This window comes from Henckelia pumila, chromosome 4, assembly GCF_033568475.1.
Source record: "Henckelia pumila isolate YLH828 chromosome 4, ASM3356847v2, whole genome shotgun sequence".
NCBI lineage: Eukaryota > Viridiplantae > Streptophyta > Magnoliopsida > Lamiales > Gesneriaceae > Henckelia > Henckelia pumila.
This window is the reverse complement of record NC_133123.1, coordinates 210,117,918-210,142,329: the sequence shown is the minus strand read 5'-3', so window position 1 is coordinate 210,142,329 and position 24,412 is coordinate 210,117,918. Positions and strand designations below refer to the sequence as shown.

General features: G+C 38.8%; 1 protein-coding gene across 1 annotated transcript; it reads left to right on the top strand.

Annotated features, from left to right (window-relative positions):
- Window positions 1-3,151: 3,151 nt before the first annotated feature.
- On the top strand, window positions 3,152-24,397 carry LOC140862709 (uncharacterized). Its single transcript, XM_073265745.1, has 6 exons — window positions 3,152-3,265; window positions 19,765-19,836; window positions 21,065-21,322; window positions 21,412-22,266; window positions 22,384-22,693; window positions 23,742-24,397. Exons 1-6 carry the CDS (start codon window positions 3,152-3,154, stop codon window positions 24,395-24,397), a joined length of 2,265 nt encoding a protein of 754 aa, XP_073121846.1.
- The last annotated feature ends 15 nt before the right edge of the window (window positions 24,398-24,412 follow it).

Here is a 24,412-nt window from a genome sequence, read left to right as displayed (position 1 = left end):
GTTGCTCAGGCAAAGGAACCAAGGTCTCATCAAAGATCCAAACACGTACTGAGGAAATACCACATCATCCGGGAGATTGTGGAAAGAGGAGACATCACTGTCGAAAGAGTGGCCTCTGCAGACAATATTGCTGATCCACTTACTAAGCCCTTGCCAGGACCATTATTTGACAAACATCGCGAAGCAATGGGTCTACGTAGTATGACTAGTTGGCTATAGGGCAAGTGGGAGATTGAAAGAGTGGGTGCCTGATGAGCCAACTTGTGGCTAAGGGCTTTGATGACTCTTTGTATAAACAATCTTTTGTTTAATATAATTTACACTTTTATTAATGGCAATGACTTTATCTTTCTTCATATTGTTATATTGTGATATACTATTGTTGTTTTGATAATGACCTTGAATATACTATAGTGTATGTAAGATGTGGTAGAACATGGGGTGTCTATCATGAAACACATCTTATAGTCACTGTATATTCTAAACTGTTCCTAGTCAATTGAGCCGTCCGATAATAAGGATAAGGATCGCTCGAGTTTGAGACTAGCATTTGCGATGCAGAGTACCACGTTTCATTGGTAAGGAACATAGAGATGTTCGAAGCATGCAAATGGATATTCATATGATGAATGATCGAACTACCCTATCCGGACTTTCCAAGTGGTTATCACTTATCGAGTGGATATAGTCCGCGGTTTTGGTTGTACACCATTAGTCCTTACTACTTGAAACATCATTGAGACTCTAATGCTAGTACTGTGCTTTGACTCGTTTACCGACTCTATTGGGGTCATCAGGTGTCGGGATTGGGTACAGTTACAACACATATAGGAGTCGATGCTTTGTTGTCAAGGATTCACCACATGCTTGCGAGTGTGGATATCCTATGCGATCTGAGGATATATTAGTGTGACGAATCTCTGGCCAGAGTACATGATGTGATTTAAGAAATGGTTTCTTAGTAGCACATGCGATGTCACTATTTGATCTTCAAGATGTATTTCATAGTTATCGAATCTCGAGCGACTCTCGATATACCAATGGTTGTTGATTCGATCGGGATATATGGATGAAGGGACCGTACTGTACGCTAACCAAAATCTATTGGTTCTTGTAGGCACTATCAGTGATACCTAGGGAATCATGGGGCGATGTTGCTAGACGCTCTTACCATGATTCGATGGGCAAGTCGGAAATTGTTGTTCCGAGTCATAAGGAGTTGTGAGCCCACGGCTAGCTGTATCCCTGACCATTGAGGGTCACACAGAGTAATGGATTTTTAATCCCCGTTGAGATAGTTAAATTTAAAGAGTTAAATTTAATGAACAAAGAAGTTGGACTTCTTAATTATGAGTAGAGGAGTAAGATTTCCTAAAATGATATAGGGATGGACATTTTTGGAAACCACTGAATTCGGATTCAGAAAAATTTATCTTGACTTTAAAAGGTGCGGAAATGGTTTCTGTGCACATTGGTGAAATCGGTTTATCAATCGGAGTCACGATGAATTTTATATTAATTTCTGAACATGCGGGCTTTGCTTGTCGGGCTTGAACTTATGACTAATGGGCCCTAAGCTGTTAGTGGCCTACATTATAAATAAGTTATTGCAGTACAGAAATTACATACAACAGGTCATAAAATAATTTTCGAAAAACCTAATTTTATTTTATTGTGGCCACCGCCCCCTCTCCCTCTGCTTGAGAAAAATCCAGCCTGTGATTTTGAATTACAGTCTGGTTTAACGGATCAAATTCGTTAATCTCTTCGTAGAAACTTCTGATAGATTTTCTAGTGCAATCTATCAGAGGGATTGAATATCCGTTCGTGGACCTGATTAAAGAACAGTTCGTCCATCAGTTCCAGGGATATACAACAAGAGCAGAAAATCTGTTGGTGTCCAAAATCTCGATTCGAGATTAAAGGTAAAAATTTTATAATTGTTATTTAATTTTTACATACACAATTTAATCGTAAGGTTGATACCTATTATGGAATCGTTCCATACAAAAATTTTAAACTTCCGCTGCACCGGGTATCAATCCTAATTGATCTGATCGCCGCGTTCTCCAACATGATAGTCATCATATGACCATCTCATATTCTTTTTACTATTTGTATATTCAAGGGTTTTATCTATGAAACCAGCATTAGTATACAGATAAATATGTGCTAAATTAAATAATTCAAATATTATTTAAATAAAAATTGTCTTACAAGAGTTATTTCAAGGACCCTTGGCCAACACTTGGCTCGACAGACACCTTATCTAACAATTAGTACGTAAAGAGTGATATGATGATTAATTTATTACATGCTTGGACTGAGTCCTCGAGTTGCTAGGTTGCTTGAGTAGAGGTACAAAATATTTTTCGAGTATGCATATTCTATGTTTTAATGTTTATATGGAATGTTTTATGCGAATATATTATGTCACGATTACTATGTTGCATACATTATCATGTTGAGCTTGTACCTTGATATAACCCATAGTAAGGTCGCTCAACCCTGAGTTCTTGAATGGATGGTTAGACCCATTTGTGTGGGATCAGTTCAACGATATCCACATATTATTTTCTTGTGTTTGAGCCACCTCCTGATTCAACGGCCCAGTGTACAACATACCATGACGCCACTTGATTGAGCAAGAGTTTTACCTTGATAGGTTTCCGATACCCACAGATTTTCATTTGCATTCATAGCAAGTGTATACTCATACTTCCATATTGGATGTTGTTATCGTCCACGTCCTCGGTTTTGTCTTGGGTACCTCATTCCACGGGGCAGGACTTAGGTTGGACGAACTAGGAGATAGCGGTCTCTAAGGTTGCAGCAGTTTCGTGTTTGGAGTTTGTTTCCATTATCAGGTTTCTTGTGAGGATATTTCAGTATTACTTTGATAGGTTTGTATAAAATATGTTTCACCGATGAATTTAGGGCCAGTTGTATTCTTTCGTTGGTTTTTTTGTAAGACTTTTATTCTGGTGTTTTATTGATAATTGTGCTTTAAGATTTATCTGCAAGCTTAAGAATGTTTAGTAGGTGATTCCGTAACGCGGTTCACTAAAATTTATGGTATAAGACCATGAATGAGATTTTTGGGATTTAGGAAAACAGTCTTGGGGTTACATATTTGCTACCTATTACAGAGATGGTAAATCTTGGCGATGAGAGTCACGGAAGCGTTTGTGGACACTGGGGTGACGACGACGATCGCAAGCCATCACCACCACCATTTTGGACACCGCCGCTTCGATATGCACAAGTTTGTTCAGAATGGGGCCTTAGCCTATTGGTTGAAGTGTGACTCCAGAGGATCGTGTAAAAATGGTTGGAGCGGATGGAGATGATGTTTTTGTGCTTATTTTCCAATGTACTGAGGAGCAGCAGCGCACGGAAGATGTCAAAAATTTGTTGTAGGTACACAGTTCGCAAATGGTGGAAGTCAGCGTCCTAGTTCTGCTACTTGGTAAAAGTTCCGTGCTGCCATTTATGAAGCTGTGTTTTACTCCTGCACTCCGCCAGGCCAAGACCATTGAGCTCCTGAATCTTGATAGTAGGGCTTTTTGTTTGTTGAATGAGTATCCGTAGAAGTTCTTCGAGTTGTTTTTCCCGTGTTATCTCTACCAGTTCTGAGGCCCAATTCATGATCACTTCCTACAGGGCCTCACTCTAAAGATTTTCGAATCGTAGTATCTGTCTGTAATGATCCCAACATCGTTTGTGGATGTTGGTGGAATCGATTTCGATAGGCGGGAGAATTTTCTCCAGCGCAACATTGTCCATTCATTCTTATCGTTCAGCAAGCACCTTAGGGGACCGAAGAAACTATCTTTCAAGTTAGTATTTGGAATATTATTCTTTCATTGGTTCTGGTGGTGTCTTCCATTTTGGGAAGAAGATACGGATTGTGCGAGCATTGTGTAGGTCGACATCCGTCTGAAAAGTGCCGTTAGCTAATGGTGGCTAGGAACTTTGCTTCCGTTGTGGAGAGATTGAACCACATGAGGAGGATTGTCCGCAGTTAGTTGGGGGATCAGTATCCGATTCTGGTTCTTGGTTCTCAGGCTTCATGTACCATAGAGGCCACAATGAACAGTCGATGGGAAGCAAAGTAGAGACCTTCTGTTCTAGGACAGGTGTTTTTGCCACTGTGTCAGGATCAGGCTCAGGAGGAGAACGAGAGGGTCATTGCAGACTACATTTATTTTATGTGGTGTTCCTGCATTAATACTCGTTAGTAATACAGGTGCAATCGCATACTTTTATTTCTTCTCCGATTTTTTAAGCGTCATAGATTGCCGTAGGTGTCTCTAGACCATAGTAATTTATGTATCTACCCCAATCGGCCATTCACCTCCTTTTAGACAAGTTTCAAGTGACTGTGGTTGCTTTTTAGGATTCGAGGGTTTTGAGGTTGGCAACGCAGCGAACCTGATGATCTAGTGGGATGGAGGATTTTGATTGTATCTTGGGTATTGACATTTTTGACTTCGTAATCGAGCCTACTGTGGACTAGTTTCTAGAAGATTGTTCAGTTTCATCCCGGTTTAGGGAAAATAGTTGGTTTTTTATATGCTAGGGAGCGTGTTAGTTTATAAACCCATGATGTGCCCCATCCGAAAAGGCCTTGCCTATTGGGTGGGGTTGCCTCGGGTTCTTATAACTCACGCTTTGTTAGTTTTATTATTCAATGAGGGATAATTGTAACTAGATTATCGACCTCTTGAAAAAACGGCCGTGCGTGATGGGCCCACTCTAGATGGATGGCTTTCACTCAACCTTTATTTCTGGTTTACCCGCCCTTTCCTAGGTCGCCCCTTTCGCTACGTTGACTCTGAACGAGAGCACCAGTGTTACGGTTATAAACCCATGAGGTGTCTATCCCAAAATTCTTGCCTATTGGGTTTGTGTTTTTCTCATGGGTTTATAACTCACTTTTGTTAGTTTTTATTATTAAATGTGGGAACAAAATGTAACCGATCGCGAACCCCTCCTATGCCTTTGGTATTAGCACTGAGAGCTTGTCGAGCTTTGGAGGCTAGCAGGGAAGGCTACCTTATCTATATCGATTGACATGCCCAACAAGGAGTAGGGCTCTTGAGGAGTTACTAGTTGTTTGTAACATAAACCAGATCGTTTCCCCCGATGAGATCCAGGTTTTCCTCAAATAGGAGAGGTTGAGTTCGCAAATTGAGATTATGCTAGGGGACAACTTCGATTTTCTCGTTGCACTTTATCTGTTTGGCAACGTCAGAGATTGAGGATGTTGCAACAGCAGTTTGGGAACTTAGTTAGACAAGGGATACATTCGAACTCCCAAAGTGTTTTCTTCCTTTGCTGAGAGCAAAGTATTATTTCGTAAAAAAGAAACGGTTCCATGCATCTCTGTATTGATTACAGACATTTGGAACCAAGGTGAAGATCAAGAATAAGTATCCTTTGTCGTGCATTGAATGATCTGTTTGATTAGCTCCCATTGGTACTTCAGTGTATTCCCAAGATTGAACTTGAGGTTCAGGTTACTCATCAGTTGCGAGTCCCGAGAGGAAGAACATTTCTTAAAAACTGCGTTTCACGGTACTAGGTATGGTCACTATGAGTTCCTAGTGGATTCCTTTTGGTTTGAAAAACCTTTATGGCCCGAGATTTACTTTAATTTTAATCCGAAAATATTTAATTTTAAGAATTTTTGGAGTTTAGATTTAAATTTCTAATATTATTAAATTAATTTAAGATTAAAATTGAATTCAAAGAGATTGACTGTAGGACTGATTTGCAAATAGTGATAAATTTCAGGGGCTAAAGTGCATAAAATGCAAAAGTATAGTGGGACACTTGGAATTTATTAGATATAAATGTCGTAATATGTATGTTTTTAGATCAAGATTTGACCTGCAGCAAGAAATCGAGAACTCAGATTATTCCCAACTCCCATTTTCAATCTTCCAAGCTTGATTCAAGAAGCTCCGTGCTATCCGAAATTAATATCCGTATATAGTTCCGTTATCCTCTCAAGAAGAGCTTCAAAGTGACATAAGTTTTATTAACAGTTTAACCGTGATTTAATTGAGAAGTTCTTGAACTCTGAGTTTTGATCATGGATATATGTTCTTGAGTTAGTAAAGGACTATATATTCGAAGTCCGGATCAACAGAACGGATGCCGTATGAAATTGTTATGATTTTTGGGAATGTGATTTTCAAAAAGGTCCAAGTATGATATGGTAATGGTTTTGCTGATGTTATGCCTGATGTGAGATGAGATAGAAGTTTATTTGAATGATTAGAATTTGATAGAAAATGAGTTACGATTTCCGCGTTTTTAAACCGTTACGCCGTCGGTGCAAAAATTGTTAGATTTTGAATCTTATGATGATTGAGATCTGTGATATGTTTGAGTTTCTTGCTGATGTTCCTAGATATTATGCTATATTTCTAGATTGAATCAAAGGACATCGAATTCGGAAGTTTCAGTTTCGAACCGAGAAAAGGAATTTTTTAAGAACAAGGTTTTGTGAATTCTAACCTTGTGGATTGAGAAGAGTTTTGAGCAGAATTTTGATGGCTCTTTTGTTGTGTTGCTTGATCAGATTTGGATCACACCTAACTCTAAGATAAAAGGTATAATACAACATTCAATCAAAATGTGACATAACACTCAAGATAGACTAGTTCTTGAGTTGTTCCCCAAATAACCCACATACTTAATTTTATATTCTTGCTGGACTACTTGAGATTGGTTTGATTTCTCTTGCTAGTTGACCTAGCATGTATTGATATGTTGGTTCTTATTCTAATGCTATCTAGATTATAGTTTCATTCATATTAAGCCAAAAAATCCTTTGAGAGATTTTTAATGGCAGATTCGCACTAAAAGAATAACAGACCGTTTGGGACGTAGATTGAGGAGCCTAGGGAGATAGAATTATTCCTATCGCTGAAAGCTCAATTATAGTGGGCCAAAGTCCAAGAATAGAATTCAAACGCCAACCTAGAATGAGAGAGTAGGTGGGAGAGTTGTTTTGTGTTCTTATTCCCCAGGATCCCAAGAACTGAAACTGGGACGCCCGGGGCTGAAGAGGGCAAAGGTGTGATCGCCGGGTGCCAAGAGGTTGCACGGACAATGAGAGGCTCCCTGGTAGGCTTCTAGGCGGAGGGAGACATGAATGATCCGATCCCGTGCAGGAATGAGAGGGATTCTGAAGACTGTGTCAGGTATGGGGACTTCATGGTTGAGGAGGGCTTAAAAAGGTTAACATATGTTACTATTCATATCAAGAAGGTGCATCTTCTTTTTCGGAAGCTCATCACATAAGAACTCCAAAGTTAAGCGTGCTTGACTTGGGAAAAATTACAGGATGGGTGACCCCCTAAGAACGTTTTCAAGGGTGCGTGTGAGTGTGGACATAAGCACGCTGAAATAGACACATCTTGACTACAGTGGGGAGTTACAGGAACGGAAAAATAACTGAGTTTTAAATCATGCCGTGCTTAAGCTTATTATAGAAGAGTTACTATTATTTAAAGACTTGTTTGATATGATTATATGTTGAGTTACATTTAATTTTATATGCTGGGCTATGTTGTTTTACTACTGGGAATTATATTTATCACCGGAGTTATCCGGCTAATATACTTTGTTTGTATGTGTGCATTACAATAGGTGAGGCAGGAAGCTGGACAGAGACGTCCGTGAATAGCTTGAGATTGAGAGATTAGACGGTGATGAGGACATGCTCGGGTTCAACTTTTTTTAAAAAAATTTTTTTGTGGTTGATTGTTTATGTAGCACCTAAAATCTAATCTATTAAATCGCCATGCATTAATTTCAATAAATGTTATGATTATTTTTAAAGTTTAATCGATTTTAAAATTCTTTACCTTAATTATTTGTTAATAAATATTACTTATTTATTTATGCTCTTTTTATTGTACTAAATATTTGATTAATGCTTTGAAGTGTTTATATTTACTTATCAAAAATGATTTTTAAGTAAGAAGGGGTTGCCCTGTGAGCCAACTGTGTGGCTATGGGCTTCGTGGACTATGTTTCATAATCAATCTTTAGTTTATATTATTATTTAACACTTTTATGGCAATGACTTTATATTACTTCATATTGTTATATTGCGATTTTACTATTGTTGTTTTGATTAAAGACCTTGAACTATACTATAGCTTATGTGAGATGTGGTATGAACATGGAGATGTCTATCATGATATAAATCTTTTAGTCACTGTATATTCTAAAACCGTTCCTAGCTCGTATTGAGCCGTCCGATAATAAGGTTATAGGATCGCAGAGTTTGAGACTAGCATTTGCGATGCGGCTGAGTACCACGTTTCATTTGGTAGGGAACATGGAGATGTTCGAAGCATGCATAATGGATATTCCTAGGTTGAATAGCTCGAAATACCCTATCCGGACTTTCCAAGTGGTTATCAATTATCGTGTGGATTAAGTCCGCGGGTTTTGGTTGTACACCATTAGTTCCTTACGACTTGAAAAAACTCATGGAGACTCTATATGCTAGTACTGTGCTTTGACTCGTTTCCGGACTATGAGGGGGTCTTCAGGTGTCGAGATTGGGTAAAGTCTACGACACATATAGGAGGTCAATGCATTGTTGTCAAGGATTCACCACATACTTTCGAGTGTGGATATCCTATTCGATCTGAGGAGATATTAGTGTGACAAATCGCTGGCCAGAGTACTTGATGTGATTTAAAAAATGGATTCTTAGTAGGCACATGCGATGTCACTAATTTGTATCTGCAAGATGTATTGCATAGTTATCGAATCTTGAGCGGACTCTCGATATACCAATGGTTGTTGATTCGATCGGGATATATTGGATGAAAGGGATCCGTACTGTACGTTAACCAAAATCTACTGGATCTGGTAGGCTCCTATCAGTCGATACCTAGGGAATCATGGGGCGCGATGTTGCTAGCGCGCTTTACCATGATTCGTTGGGCGCTAAAGGTCGGAAAGTTGTTGTTCCGAGTCACAAGGAGTTGTGAGCCCCTCGGCTAGCTGTTTCCCTGATCAGTTTGAGGCGTAACAACAGTGTATTGGAGTTTTAAATCCCCCGTTGAGATAGTTAAATTTAAAGAGTTAAATTTAATGATAACTAAGGAGTTGGACTTCATTAAATAAGAGTAAGGGAGTAGGATTTCCTAAAATGACATAGGGATGGACATTTTTGGAAACCCACTGAATTCGGATCTCTCGAGGAAAATTTATTTCTGACTTTTAAGAAACCGTGCCAGAAATGGTTTCTAGTAGCGCATTGGTGATAAGCGTTTCTCTATCAAGTCGGAGTCACGATGAATTTATATATTAATTTCTGTAATCGAGCGGGCTTTGCTTGTCGGGCCCCAAGCTTATGACTAAATGGGCCCTAAGGTCGGTTAGTGACATGCATTATAAATAAGTTATTTCAGTACATGATAATTTACATACAAACAGGTCATTATTTTAGAGAGAGCAATTGTTTCGAAAACCACCTTAAGCCCTCTCTCTCAAACACCTATTTCTGGCCGCCCCCCTACCTTGCTTGCCGAGCAGAAATTCCGGATCTGTGATTTTGAATCGACAGTAAGCCCCAACATATAACTAGATATCAAAATTCGTGTATAGTATCTCTTCGCCAGAAAGACGCTTCTGATAGATTTTCTAGTGCAATCTATCAGAGGGATTAAACCTCTGTTAGCCATGGACCTGATTGAACGGCGTTCATTCGGTTCCAGGGAGAGACAACAAGAGCAGAATTGTTCTGTTGGTGTTCCATTATAATCTCTGTTGCGAGATTTGAGGTAAAATTTATTTAATTGTTATATATAAATATTTACACACACCGTAATTACAATCGATTGTATGGTTGATACCCACACATTGGAAACGTTCCATGAAAAATTTTTAACTTCCGACTGCCACCGGGTACTCAATCGTAATTGGTCTGGGACACTCGCCAGTTTTAGTAACAACAGTGGTATCACGAAGCCAGGTTGCTCAGATCAAACGATAGTTAAATTAATCAAATTAGTACAAAATGTTTTGAAAGGTCTCGGTTTTTGAATATCAAAAATAAATATTTTTAAATAAAAAAAAAAAATTTTTCCCCGGGGCAAAAACCCGGGCAGCGATTGGATCGCATGCCCCGATGGAAGGCAGCAATTGTTGCTGCCCGCGGGTAGGCGCTACGGCGGCCGCCCACAACGGGGGCGCGCAACGGCGCCGCCCAAGGCGAGCTGACACGTCGACCACCCAGGGCGGGCGCACGGCGCCGCCCAGGGCAGCGCTGTGCGCATGCCCAGCGCTAGCGGCTGGGCGCTGCGCTCAGGGCAGCGCTCGGCGCTGCCCAGGGGCGGCGCTCGGCGACCGCACCAGCGCAGCTGCTAGGCTATGCTGCGACCAGGGCGGCCGCTTCAGCGCCGCCCAGGGCAGCGCACGGCGCCGGCCCAGGGGCGGCGCCCAAGGCAGCTGCCCTAAGGGGGCAGCCGGGCTGCCCCCGGCCCGCGCCCCGGGTGCGGGCCGGCCCGGGAGTGTCCCGGGCGGCCCGCGGGAAAAATTATATTTTAATTTTAATATTTAAAATTTTATTTTTGGTCCGGTCAAAAATTGTTTTTGATTGGTTCACGAGATTTCGGATCGAATTGTTCGAGTCCGTAAATTTTAAATTGATTTTGGATAAATTTGAATTTTTGGAAAATTTTAATATTTTATCCGTAAATTGAATTTTGAAATCAATTATTTTGGTACAATTGATGCTAAGATATGATCTTATGATATATTAGATAAAATATGATTTTATTTGTAAAATTGGATTTTATAGATAAAATATGATTTTATTTGATATGGAGATAAAATATGATTTTATATGTGGAAATGTGATTTTATATATAAAATATGATTTTATCTTGTTTAAATTTGAATTGCCACAGCATGTTATCCAATAAATTAATTTTGAATTAAATGTTATTGGATAAGGATGATCGATTGCCATGACCAATTTTGTAGGTGTATGTTAGGAATTTACATTTTGTCTTTAATTGTTGTTGGTTTTATTAATGGGCCTGGTTTATTGGCCCGATATGAATGTCATATGTAATAAAAGTGGGCTTGGTTTATAGCCCGTTCCCACCCCCTAAAAATGTATCCCCTACTTGTCATTGTTATTTATTGTAAATACATTAGATTTAGTGGGAGATCAAGATTTGAAGATGGTGGGCCCAGCAGACAATGAAGACTGAAGAAATGTAAATTGGAAGCATATGTAATAGGATTGCATTTGCATACTGCATATTACCTAGGATTGGACTAAGACCCGTGATTGGCAACCACGGGTCAATTAGAATGGAATCGATCATCCTATATAATATGTGATATTATGATTGTATGCATGTTTAGACATAAATTGCGTGAATCCGGCAATGCATGCAATAAATTAAATATGATGAGACAAATATTTTTATAAATAAAATCCCTCATTTTAAATATGATTTAAAATTTATATCAAGATAAATAAAGGAAATTTAAATATTGTTTAAATGTTCCTACCTTCCATCAACGGTCAATGTATGTGATGCTACCCGCGGATACGGTCCAGCTCATATTATTGGGGGGGGCCCGTCCGTCGGAAAGCTGTACATTGGATCGACAAATGTTGTAAGTTGGGTGGAACTCCCATGGGATCGGCTCATATTATTGGGGGATCCACATGGCGACCGTCCATCACAACTTAATATTGATGGGTCATCTTGACATGTCACTTTAAACGGCGTCATATTATTGGGCCCTTATTGGACATGAGGTAAATACATGGGGGTTGCTTTGGAAGCAATTGGGCTCTACCTTTTGAGAATTATGGTTGGCTGATATTATTCGGGACCATAAGTTTGTCAATTGGACTCCATGTTCTCACTAAGGAAAAAGTTTCCCGTTTTCACTAGAGGGTGGTGAAATCGTTAAAATAGTGGGAGTGAGATTCATAAAATTAAATTCGCCTATTTTATGTCTTAGTAAATTGTTAAACAATCATTGATATATGTCTGTTTTTCCTTTTCAGTATTTTCATACAATGAATTCGCGAAATCCTTTATTCTCGATCCTCGAACAAAACAAGCTGACTGGCGCCAACTATACGGAATGGTTCCGGAAGTTGAAGATTGTCTTAACTTCGGAGAAAATGCTCTACGTGTTAGAGAAAGCACCTCCGAAGGAAGCACCAGCTGACATAAGTCCGGAGGAATTGGCCAAACTTGATGCATGGTGTGACCATGACATCAAGACCAAATGCTATATGCAAGCCTCCGATGTCTGATGAACTCCAGAGGCGATTTGAGGACACGGTGAATGCTGCTGACATTCACACGCAACTCAAGGAACTTTTTGGGGCTCAGTCGAGGGCTGAAAGGTTCTCTACTGTTAAGGAGTTGATGACGTGCCGCATGCGTGAAGGGACTTCGGTCCGTGATCATGGGGTACGAGTGATTTGGCTCATACAGAAGTTAGCGACCCTTGATTTGGTGTTGGAGCATGAACTCAATGTGGACTTGCTGCTTCTATCTCTTCCTTCTTCATTTGATGGATTCGTGATAAATTTTAATATGAACAAGATAGAGGCCACCCTTGAAGAGATGGTCAATATGCTCGTTACATATGAATCCACACTTAAGAAGGATAAGCCAGCTTTCTTGGTGGGCTCCTCATCTTCTGCTAAGAAGGGGCCAAGTATGAAGGGCAAGAAACGTTCTGCCCCACCCAAGAAAGTGGAACCCGAGAAGAAGCAAAAGACAAAGGCTTCAAACGATGGAAAATCCAAGGATGTTTGCCATTACTGCAAGAAGCCGGGTCATTGGAAGCGCAACTGCAAGGAGTATCTTGGGCAGTTGGGAACTGCAAAGGGTATGTTCTATATCGAAATAAACATGTCACTTAATACAACTTCTTGGGTATTGGATACCGGATGTGGATCTCACATTTGCAATGATTTGCAGGTGATGACAAGAAGTCGCAGGCTTAGAATGGGTGAGACCCAGCTGAGGCTCGGGAATGGTTCCAGAGTTGAAGCTACGGCCATTGGAGATGTTTGTTTGATTTTGCATAATGGTTTTAAATTATTGTTGAGAGATGTTTTATTTGTGCCAGATTTAATTAAAAACATTATTTCTATTTCTATGCTTGATAGAGATGGTTATTCTTGTAATTTTGTGAATGGGATTTGCAATATTTACAAGAATGAATGTTTAATTGGAAATGGACAACTTGAAAACGATCTATACAATTTAAAACTAAAAGACGTTCCAGTAAATTGTATTGACAAACCGGCGACAACAAACAAAAGGAAAATCGATAGTCAAAACCCGGCAAACCTATGGCACGCTAGACTAGGTCATATTTCCTCAAGGAGGATGAACAAGCTAGTGGGAGAGGGCATGTTTGATATGTCTGATATTAACTCTCTACCTACTTGTGAATCCTGCCTAAAAGGGAAAATGACTAAATCTCCTTTTAAGGGGAAGCCTGAACGTAGTCAAAATCTGTTGGATTTGATCCATACAGATGTTTGTGGTCCATTTAGAGTAGGGACTCAACATGGCCACACCTACTTCATTACCTTTACTGATGATTATTCTAGGTATGGGTATTTATATTTAATGAAATATAAGTCTGAAGCATTTGAAAAGTTCAAAGAATTCAAGGCTGAAGTAGAAAACAAGCTAGGTAAAAGTATTAAAGCACTTCGATCGGATCGAGGTGGAGAATACTTGAGTACCGAGTTTTTGGGACTATCTAAAAGAGAATGGGATTCTCTCTCAGTGGACTCCTCCTATGACACCACAGCTTAATGGTGTATCGGAGCGTCGTAATCGAACTTTGTTGGACATGGTTCGATCCATGATGAGCTTCACTGAGCTTCCACCTCGTTTTGGGGCTATGCGCTTGAAACGGCGGTATTGTTGTTGAATAACGTCCACACTAAAGCAGTGGACAAAACACCATACGAGTTATGGAATGGCAAAGCTCCTAAGTATTCGTACTTGAGGATTTGGGGATGTCCTGCTTACGTGAAGCGGACAGTGGGAGATAAGTTGGATAGTCGATCCAGCTTGTGTTATTTTGTGGGGTATCCGAAGAATTCAATCGGATATTATTTCTATTATCCTGCTGAAACAAAAGTGTTTGTTTCACGGAATGCCACCTTCTTGGAGAAGGAGTTCTTATTGGATAAGAAAGGCGAGATGATGTGAACTCGAAGAAGTTCGAGAAGAACCCGAAATACAAAATAACGATCCCACACCTCAGGAACCATTGCTGGACACGCCTGCACCTAGAAGATCCGAGAGGACTTCTAGACCTCCAGTTCGATATGGTCTTCTTCTTGAAGAGGGTCAAGATGAACCCGACATTGGATGTGATCCAAGAAGCTTCAAGGAAGCAATTTCTGATGCGGATTCGAATTTATGGCTTGAAGCTATGCAATCAGAATTGGATTCGATGCATACTAACCAAGTCTGGACTTTAGTGGATCCTCCGATGGAATTGTTCCAATAGGGTGTAAATGGATCTACAAAAGAAAGCTTGGGCCTGATGGTAAGGTATTGACCTACAAGGCGCGATTGGTGGCGAAAGGTTATACTCAAAGGCAAGGAGTTGACTATGATGAAACCTTTTCACCAGTCGCAATGTTCAAGTCCATAAGAATCCTAATTGCCATAGCTGCATGGTAATGACTATGAGATATGGCAGATGGATGTGAAGACTGCTTTTCTTAATGGAGACATTAAGGAAGAAATCTATATGAAGCAGCCTGAGGGGTACACATCCATGGGAAGCGAGCATAAGGTATGCAAGCTTCAGAGATCAATTTATGGTCTAAAACAAGCATCAAGAAGTTGGAACCAGAAATTTGATGAAACAATTAAAGACTTTGGTTTCATCAAGAACCCGGAGGAACCTTGCGTGTACAAGAAAGTAGTTAAGGATGCGGTGACATTCTTAGTACTTTATGTTGATGACATCCTACTCATTGGGAATGATGTAGGGATGTTGCAGTCAACAAAGATATGGTTATCAGGTAGATTTTCGATGAAGGATTTGGGTGAGGCATCCTACATTCTTGGGATACAGATCTATAGGGATAGATCTAAGAGAATGATAGGACTCACTCAATCAACCTACATCGATACCATATTGAAACGGTTTTCAATGGATGGGTCCAAGAGAGGACATCTACCCATGTGTCATGGAGTTTCTCTATCCAAGTCTATGTGTCCCAAGACTGATGCAGAGATAGAGAATATGACACATGTACCATATGCGTCAGCTATAGGTAGTATCATGTATGGGATGATATCTACCAGACCGGATGTAGCATTTGCTCTGAGTGTCACGAGCAGATATCAGTCTAATCCTGGTCAGATGCATTGGAAAGCCGTGAAGGACATTCTTAAGTACTTGCGAAGGACTAAGAATATGTTCATGGTTTATGGAGGACGAGAACTCAAACTGGAAGGCTATACCGACTCTAGCTTCCAAAGTGATGTGGATGACTCGAAGTCAACCTCTGGATTTGTGTTCATGCTCAATGGTGGTGCTGTCTCTTGGAAGAGTTCCAAGCAGGACACCACAGCGGATTCCACCACTGAGGCTGAATACATTGCAGCATCAGCTGCTGCTAAAGAGGCCGTTTGGATGAGGAATTTCGTCCAAGAGTTGGGCGTCATTCCTGAATTTGTTGGTCCAGTCCCGGTGTACTGCGACAACACGGGTGCCGTTGCTCAAGCAAAGGAACCAAGGTCTCATCAAAGATCCAAACACGTACTGAGGAAATACCACATAATCCGGGAGATTGTGGAAAGAGGAGACATCAGTGTCGAACGAGTGGCCTCTGCAGACAATATCGCTGATCCACTTACTAAGCCTTTGCCAGGACCATTGTTTGACAAACATCGCGAAGCAATGGGTCTACGTAGTATGACTAGTTGGCTATAGGGCAAGTGGGAGATTGTAAGAGTGGGTGCCCAGTGAGCCAACTGTGTGGCTATGGGCTTTGTTGACTCTTTGTATAAACAATCTTTTGTTTAAATATTATTTACACTTTTATGGCAATGACTTTATATTACTTCATATTGTTATATTGCGATATACTATTGTTGTTTTGATAAAGACCTTGAATATACTATAGTGTATGTGAGATGTGGTAGAACATGGAGATGTCTATCATGAAATACATCTTATAGTCACTGTATATTCTAAAACCGTTCCTAGTCGATTGAGCCGTCCGATAATAAGGATAAGGATCGCTCGAGTTTGAGACTAGCATTTGCGATGCGGAGTACCACGTTTCATTGGTAGGGAACATGGAGATGTTCGAAGCATGCAAATGGATATTCATAGGATGAATAGTCGAACTACCCTATCCGGACTTTCCAAGTGGTTATCACTTATCGAGTGGATAAAGTCCGCGGTTTTGGTTGTACACCATTAGTCCTTACGACTTGAAACATCATGGAGACTCTATATGCTAGTACTGTGCTTTGACTCGTTTACCGACTCTGAGGGGGTCATCAGGTGTCGAGATTGGGTACAGTTACGACACATATAGGAGTCAATGCATTGTTGTCAAGGATTCACCACATACTTGCGAGTGTGGATATCCTATGCGATCTGAGGAGATATTAGTGTGACAAATCTCTGGCCAGAGTACTTGATGTGATTTAAGAAATGGTTTCTTAGTAGCACATGCGATGTCACTAATTTGATCTTCAAGATGTATTGCATAGTTATCGAATCTTGAGCGACTCTCGATATACCAATGGTTGTTGATTCGATCGGGATATATGGATGAAGGGACCGTACTGTACGTTAACCAAAATCTACTGGTTCTTGTAGGCACTATCAGTGATACCTAGGGAATCATGGGGCGATGTTGCTAGGCGCTTTACCATGATTCGTTGGGCAAGTCGGAAAGTGTTGTTCCGAGTCACAAGGAGTTGTGAGCCCACGGCTAGCTGTATCCCTGAACCATTGAGGGTCACACAGTGTAATGGAGTTTTAATCCCCGTTGAGATAGTTAAATTTAAAGAGTTAAATTTAATGAACTAAGGAGTTGGACTTCTTAAATAAGAGTAAGGGAGTAGGATTTCCTAAAATGACATATGGATGGACATTTTTGGAAACCACTGAATTCGGATTCAGGAAAATTTATTTTGACTTTAAAACGTGCAGAAATGGTTTCTGTGCGCATTGGTGAAATCGTTTCATCAATCGGAGTCACGATGAATTTTATATTAATTTCTGAACGAGCGGGCTTTGCTTGTCGGGCCCCAGCTTATGACTAATGTGCCCTAAGGTGTTAGTGGCCTGCATTATAAATAAGTTATTTCAGTACAGAAATTACATACAACAGGTCATTTTTGAGAGCAATTTTCGAAACCCTACCCTCTCTCTCAAACATATTTCGGCCCGCCCCTCCTTGCTCTGCCCGAGAAATTCCGGTCTGTGATTTTGAATCGCAGTAAGGAATAACGAATCAAATTCGTGTATTCTCTTCGCAGAAAACTTCTGATAGATTTTCTAGTGCAATCTATCAGAGGGATTAACCTCTGTTCGTGGACCTGATTGAAGGCGTTCATCGGTTCCAGGGAGAGACAACAAGAGCAGAATTGTTCTGTTGGTGTCCATTAATCTCGTTGCGAGATTTGAGGTAAAATTTATTTAATTGTTATTTAAATTTTACACACTAATAATTTAATCGTTGAACGGTTGATACCCACACTATGGAATTGTTCCATAACAAAATTTTAAACTTCCGCTGCACCGGGTATCAATCGTGATTGATCTGAACGCCAGTTTTTCCAACATTTTATTGTGCAAATTAATTTTTTTAAATATTTTAAATGTTCAAATTTGCTTAATTAAATGATTTTAATTATTTAGTTTATTTTTTTAAATGATCCTAACTATCTCGCTTATTTATTTAAAATGATTTAAGTTTATTGGATAATTATTTAAATAATTTTAACTGTTTAGCTTATTTATTTAAATATTTATTGTCCAACTTATTTATTTTAAATAACTTATGTTTAGAGATTAGTTATTTTAAATAATTTTAAATGTCTAGTTTATTTATTAAATACCTTTTAAACGTCCAAGTTATTTTAAAGATTTTTATTCCGCTTGTGTATTTTATTTATATGACTTTTAAACAATCATTTAGTTTATTTAAATTATTTTAATCGCTCTGTTTATTATTTAAATATTTTATTTAACATCGTGACATCAAAATAACTAATGTACAGATTTTAATTTCTAAGTTAGTGTTTAAATTCCTTCAAATGTTTATTTGTTTTTGTGACGCCAAATGTAACGCCCATAAATTTAAATGACCGGTTGAGTTGCATGAATTATAATTATTTGATTTTACAGGTTTAAAAATTTAAATGTTATGTGCATGTTAGATTTTTATATTTTTAAATTTCTAACTCTTATTTGTCTTGAGATATGATGTTTTTTTATTGATGATTTTGAGACGGATTCGTGAAAAGAGATACCCGAACACGGTTGGAAGATTTAAAATTTTTATTTCAATAGTATAAAGATTATTATAGATATATATTTTTGCATATATATTATATGTATGAATGTTAGAGTATTATATATTATATAGTGGGGTAGTGTTAATTTATTATGGGGGAACAAAACATTATTGAGAAAGGAAAAGAACGAGAGAAAAGAAAAGAAGAGAAGGAAAGAGAGAAGAAGAGGGGAGGAGAAGGAGAAGATAGTGTCGGCAAGAGAAATTTTAATTTTTAATCATTTTTGATCGTATTTCTACGTGTCCCGGGTATACTCTAGCCAAGAATTTTCTCCAAATCATCCATCTTTTGAGTTTAAGGCAAGTAAAATCCGTTTCTTGAAGTATCATTGAAGTGATATTTGATGTAAGATTTTTATCATGTTTTAAAGGCTATAGACATGAATCAAGGAGTTTTATATATTTCTATGATGAATTGTTGACCGTGAAATGAATTGGTTCCATGTGGGTATGTGTTTGTATGTGTGTGTGTGTGTGTGTGCATGCGTGCGTATGCTAAGTATGTGACAACTTTTAAAGGTTTGTGTGTTATTGTGTATATGGAGTTACATATATGAGTGTAAAATATTTTTTGAGTATATGTTTATGTATGTATTTTGATAGGTGTGAGTATTGAAAGATTATTTTTTAAATGATGAATAAAGAAATTTTCAGAAATGTTGTTGTGTTGAAGGGAAGGAAAAATTTTTAAATGTTTTATTGGCTTGTGGTGAAGTTACGACTAATTATACGAGAGTGTGAATGTCGGCCTTTGGGTCGGGGTGCCCCTCCAAACATGGGTTATTGGATTAGCTTGATCAAGCATCTATGAAAAGGTTATGAAAAGGCTATAAAAAGGTAGGAGTTACCAAACCACAAGTCGAAATGTTATAAAGTTGAGGTATGAGGTATATGTATACTTTTAGATGAGTAAATAGTTAAATTATGTGCATGTGTATTTTGTTAAATGTAAAGGTTTGAAATGATATGAGAAAGCAAATTTTAAAGAAAAAGGTTGAAGTTGTATGCTTGTGAATGTGATTATGTTTGTAAGAATAGAAGTTGAAGTTTTTAAAGATGAAAGGTTTATTAAAAGTTTTAAAGTTAAAGTATATGTATTTTGTTATTTTCGTATGTGCTTGTTGAGCCTTTAGGCTCACTACACTTTAATGATGCAGATGACAATGAGGTTTGAGGTGCCGTCTAGCGAGGATGGTGGTCGTGAGCAAGCGCCTATCCATGACCATTTGGTTTCCGCAATTTTAGTCTATATGAATGGTTACTTTATTACTTTAATGTTGTCGAATAAATTTTAAATTTAAAGTTAAGGATTTTGAGTGTGTATTTTGATACAAATCTTTTGAATAAAGTTTTTTGTGATTGGGATTTTTAAAGCTTTGAGGTAGGGAAGTTAATACTTGAAATTTTGCATGTGCTGGGTTGTCTCGGATTAGTGGCACTTGTTACCATATTGATGATTAAGACTAGTGTACTATTCCAAATTATATGCGGCTAATTTTATTTTAAATCTACCTCATTTATCTACAACTTTTATGTTTTGAGTTTTGTCAAAATCATTTTGGAAGTTTGGCCAAAATCTCCCCGAAGTGTGTCCAGTGTTTTGATTTTCCGGTAGTGACACATCTCGGGATAATGAGCATAACGTTTTACTGAAAAGTCCAACTTAGGGGAGATGTTCAGCATTGGAAATTCAAGATTAAGGGCTACAACTTTCATGTTTACCATTTTTCCATATTCCGACTTTAAAATAGTGTTTGACAGCGAGCAATAAGACCCATCTGCGTAGGTCATGTGCGCCCGTGCCTTGCCTTTGGATTTCCTTATTTTTTTAATGTTATTTTAGGGTCCTAAATTCATGTTTATGAACTTTTATGGCTTCTAAAATATTTTCAAGAGTTTTTATGCAAAAAATTTCAAGTTTTAAGTCAAGAACGAGAAGAACGACTTACGTGGATCGATTATGTTATCTGATGCATGTACATGTCTAAGTTTCATTCATGAAGCCTATGTTCAATATAAAAGTAAAATTTTCTTTTTAGCATTTAAGATATGCATTATGTTATCGAATAAGAGGGTGTCACAAGTTGGTATCAAAGCATGGTCTTTGGGATAAGCGCAAACTCTCACCACTATGATCTCGTGCAGACACACTTCAAAGGTTATAAGTTTAAGGCTTATGTTGTATATTGATTTTTATTCTAAAAGATGCATGATTATTAAAGTTTTAATGTATAATGAAGTTCAAAAGATATGATGATGTATTTTTTCAAGTTTGAAACGATATTTTAAGATGAAATATAAAAGTTATTTGTCATGCAATTTGGTCATATATGGGGAATTTGGGTTGTATGTTGGCAGATTATGGCAGGAGGAGGACGCCCATATCAAAATGGAGGAGATGATGGTCTTAATACGGGAGAACAAGTTTTAGCTGGTATGGACTAGCTTTTGCAACAGCTAGTGGGGCAAACGTCCCAAGCTGGAGGACAACCGACTGGTGTCGGGATAAGGTCGGATGGAGTTCAAGAGCGCTTCAGGAGCAATGGACCGAAAGAATTTGCAGGCAGCACAGACCCATTGGAGGCTGAAGAATGGGTCAAATCTTTGGAGGATATTTTTGTTTATATGCAACTTGCTGATGAGAACAGGGTGAGATGTGCGGTGTTTATGTTAAGGGGTGATGCCAGGCTATGGTGGGAAGGTGCTAAACTAAATGTAAACTTGACAACATTGAAGTGGGAAGGTTTTAAACAAGTGTTTTTGAGAAGTACTTCACTACTGACGTACGTTCTCGTTTGACCAAGGAATTCCTCAATCTGAAACAAGGTGGGATGTTGGTAGCCGAGTATATTAAGAAATTTGAGAGAGGATGTTATTTTGTTCCACTAATAGAGACAATTGCTATCGAAAATTTGAGGCACTTCATGGATGGATTAAAACCTACAATCAAACGTGATGTTATTATGGCGGAACCTACTGATTATAAAGTGGCGGTCAATAAAGCATTAAAAGCAGAGTTGAGCTGGAAGGAAATAGAGGAAGAAAGTCAAGGAAAGAGGCAACCATTTCAGCATCAGGATCAACCAGGACCGGCCAAGAAAAGAAACGTAGGACCGTATCAATTCCAAGGGCAGCGTCAAACCGCTCCTAAGACTGCGGAAAAACCATTTTGTCCTAATTGTCAGAAAAATCATTTTGGACAGTGCATGAAGGGACAAAATGTGTGCTTTAAATACGGAGTGGTGGGCCATTATGTCAAGGACTGCCCTCAACGTAAGCAACCAGTTCAAGGAAGAGCTTTTGTGATGACAAAAGAGGAGGCAAACCCAGACACGACTGTGATCACAGGTATTATATCTCTATTTGGATTGTGCACTACTGCCTTGTTATATTTGGGAGCATCACATTCGTTTATATCCGAGTCTTGCATGAGAAAATTTCCTAAATTATCTGAGAAATCGATAACGGGATTCAATGTGACTGTTCCATCAGGGGAAGAATTGTTTTCAAATCTAGTGTTTCCTAACATAGATCTTGAGTTACAGGGAAACAAGGTAGTGGCTGATTTGATAGTACTACCTATGCCAGAATTTGACATCATCTTGGGAATGGATTGGTTGGCCAAGAATGGGGTGTCAATTGATTTCCAACAAAGAATGGTCACAATTAAAAAATCCCAAGGAGGTCAATTTACTTTTGAAGCAGTTCACAATAAAAGTCAAATTCGATTGATATCAACCTTAAAAGCATAGAAGTGTTTGAGAAAGGGATGTCAGGGTTTCCTAGTCAGTTTATCAGTTACCAAGGAACTTCAACGACCTTCTTTGGAAAAAGTGGAGGTGGTCTGTGAATATCTAGAGGTATTTCCTGATGATATTTTTGGTCTTCCACCGGACAGGGATCTAGAATTTTCTATTGAATTGGTACCAAATGCGAATCCCGTTTCCAAAAAACCATATCAATTGGCTCCGACTGAAATGAAGGAGCTCAAAGACCAGATTCAAGGATTATTGGATAAAGGATTTGTACGCCCAAGTTTCTCACCATGGGGTGCACCAGTCTTGTTTGTGAAGAAGAAAGACGACAGTTTGAGACTTTTATTGATTATAGGGAGTTAAATAAATTGACGATCAAGAACAAATACCCTTTGCCTAGAATTGATGACTTGTTTCATCAATTACAAGGGGCTGCAGTGTTCTCTAAAATAGATCTTTGTTCAGGGTACCACCAGTTGAAAATCAAGGAGTCAGATATTCATAAGACAGTGTTTGGAACTCGTTATGGGCATTACGAGTTTTTGGTTATGCCATTTGGAGTGACAAATGCACCGTCAATATTTATGGATTTGATTAACAGAATATTTCAACCGTTTTTTGGATAATTTTGCCATTGTGTTCATTGATGATATCCTGGTTTACTCCAAGAATTTTAAGAGCATGGTGGACATTTGAGAACAGTATTGCAAATCTTGAAGGATAAGCGTCTGTATGCCAAGTTCAGAAAATGTGAATTTTGGTTGGAAAGAGTAACATTCTTGGGTCATGTGGTTTCGAAAGAAGGAGTGGAGGTTGACCCTTATAAAGTTGAAGCAGTGAAAAATTGGCCAGTGCCTAAGACTGTTACAAAAATTCGTAGTTTCTTGGGATTAGCAGGCTACTACAGACATTTCATCAAAGGATTTTTGAAGATGTCTTTGCCCTTGACGTATTTAACCAAGAAATGAGTCAAGTATGTGTGGAGCTCAGATTTCCAAAAGGGCTTTGATTATTTTAAGCAAACTCTAATGGAGGCTCCGGTCTTAGCTATGCCATTAGGACAAGGGAATTAAATTTTGTATACCAATGCTTCTAAGACGGGCTTGGGAGCTGTATTGATGCAAGATGGGAAGTTGATTGCCTATGTTCAAGGCAACTTAAGATTCATGAGAAAAACTATCCTACCCACGATCTGGAGTTAGCAGCTGTAGTTTTTTCCTTCAAGATATGGAGGCATTACTTGTATGGTGAAAGATGCGAGATCTTTACCGATCACAAGAGTCTCAAATACTTCTTCACCCAGAAGCAGTTAAATATGAGACAACGTCACTGGTTGGAGTTGGTGAAAGATTATGACTGTGTAATTAATTATCATCCAGGTAAAGCTAATGTCGTAGTTGATGCTTTGAGTAGAAAATCAGCAAGTATAGCTCAACTGACAGTTCAGCGACCCTTGTTGATCGAGATGCAAAAGTTTGAATTGGAGGTATTGACTCAGGAAGTTTTTGCTAAGCTGCTAGCTTTGACACTACATCCTACATTGAGAGAAAGGATACAGGAAGGTCAATTGTCTGATGCACAATTAATTAAGTGGAGACAAAGGGATGAGGAAAAAGACAAGAATTTGTATACTTTGGAGGACGGATTGGTTCGTTATCGAGGTAGACTTTGGGTTCCAGAGGATAGAACTATCAGAAATGATATGTTGGTCGAGGCACATAGGTCTCCGTATTCCTTCCACCCAGGGAGTACAAAGATGTACAAAGACATGCAAAAACTATATTGGTGGCCAGATATGAAACGTGATATTTTCAAATTTGTTAGTGAATGCCTCACGTGTCAACAGGTAAAAGCAGAGCATCAGAGACCAGCTGGCATGTTAAAGCCGCTTCCCATACCAGAATGGAAATGGGATAATGTTAGCATGGATTTTGTGGTTGGTTTACCAAAGACTTTGAAGGGGTTAAACTGCATATGGGTGATTGTTGATCGTCTCACAAAGTCTGCTCATTTCTTGCCTGTGAAGACAACCTAAAATATGAATAAGTAT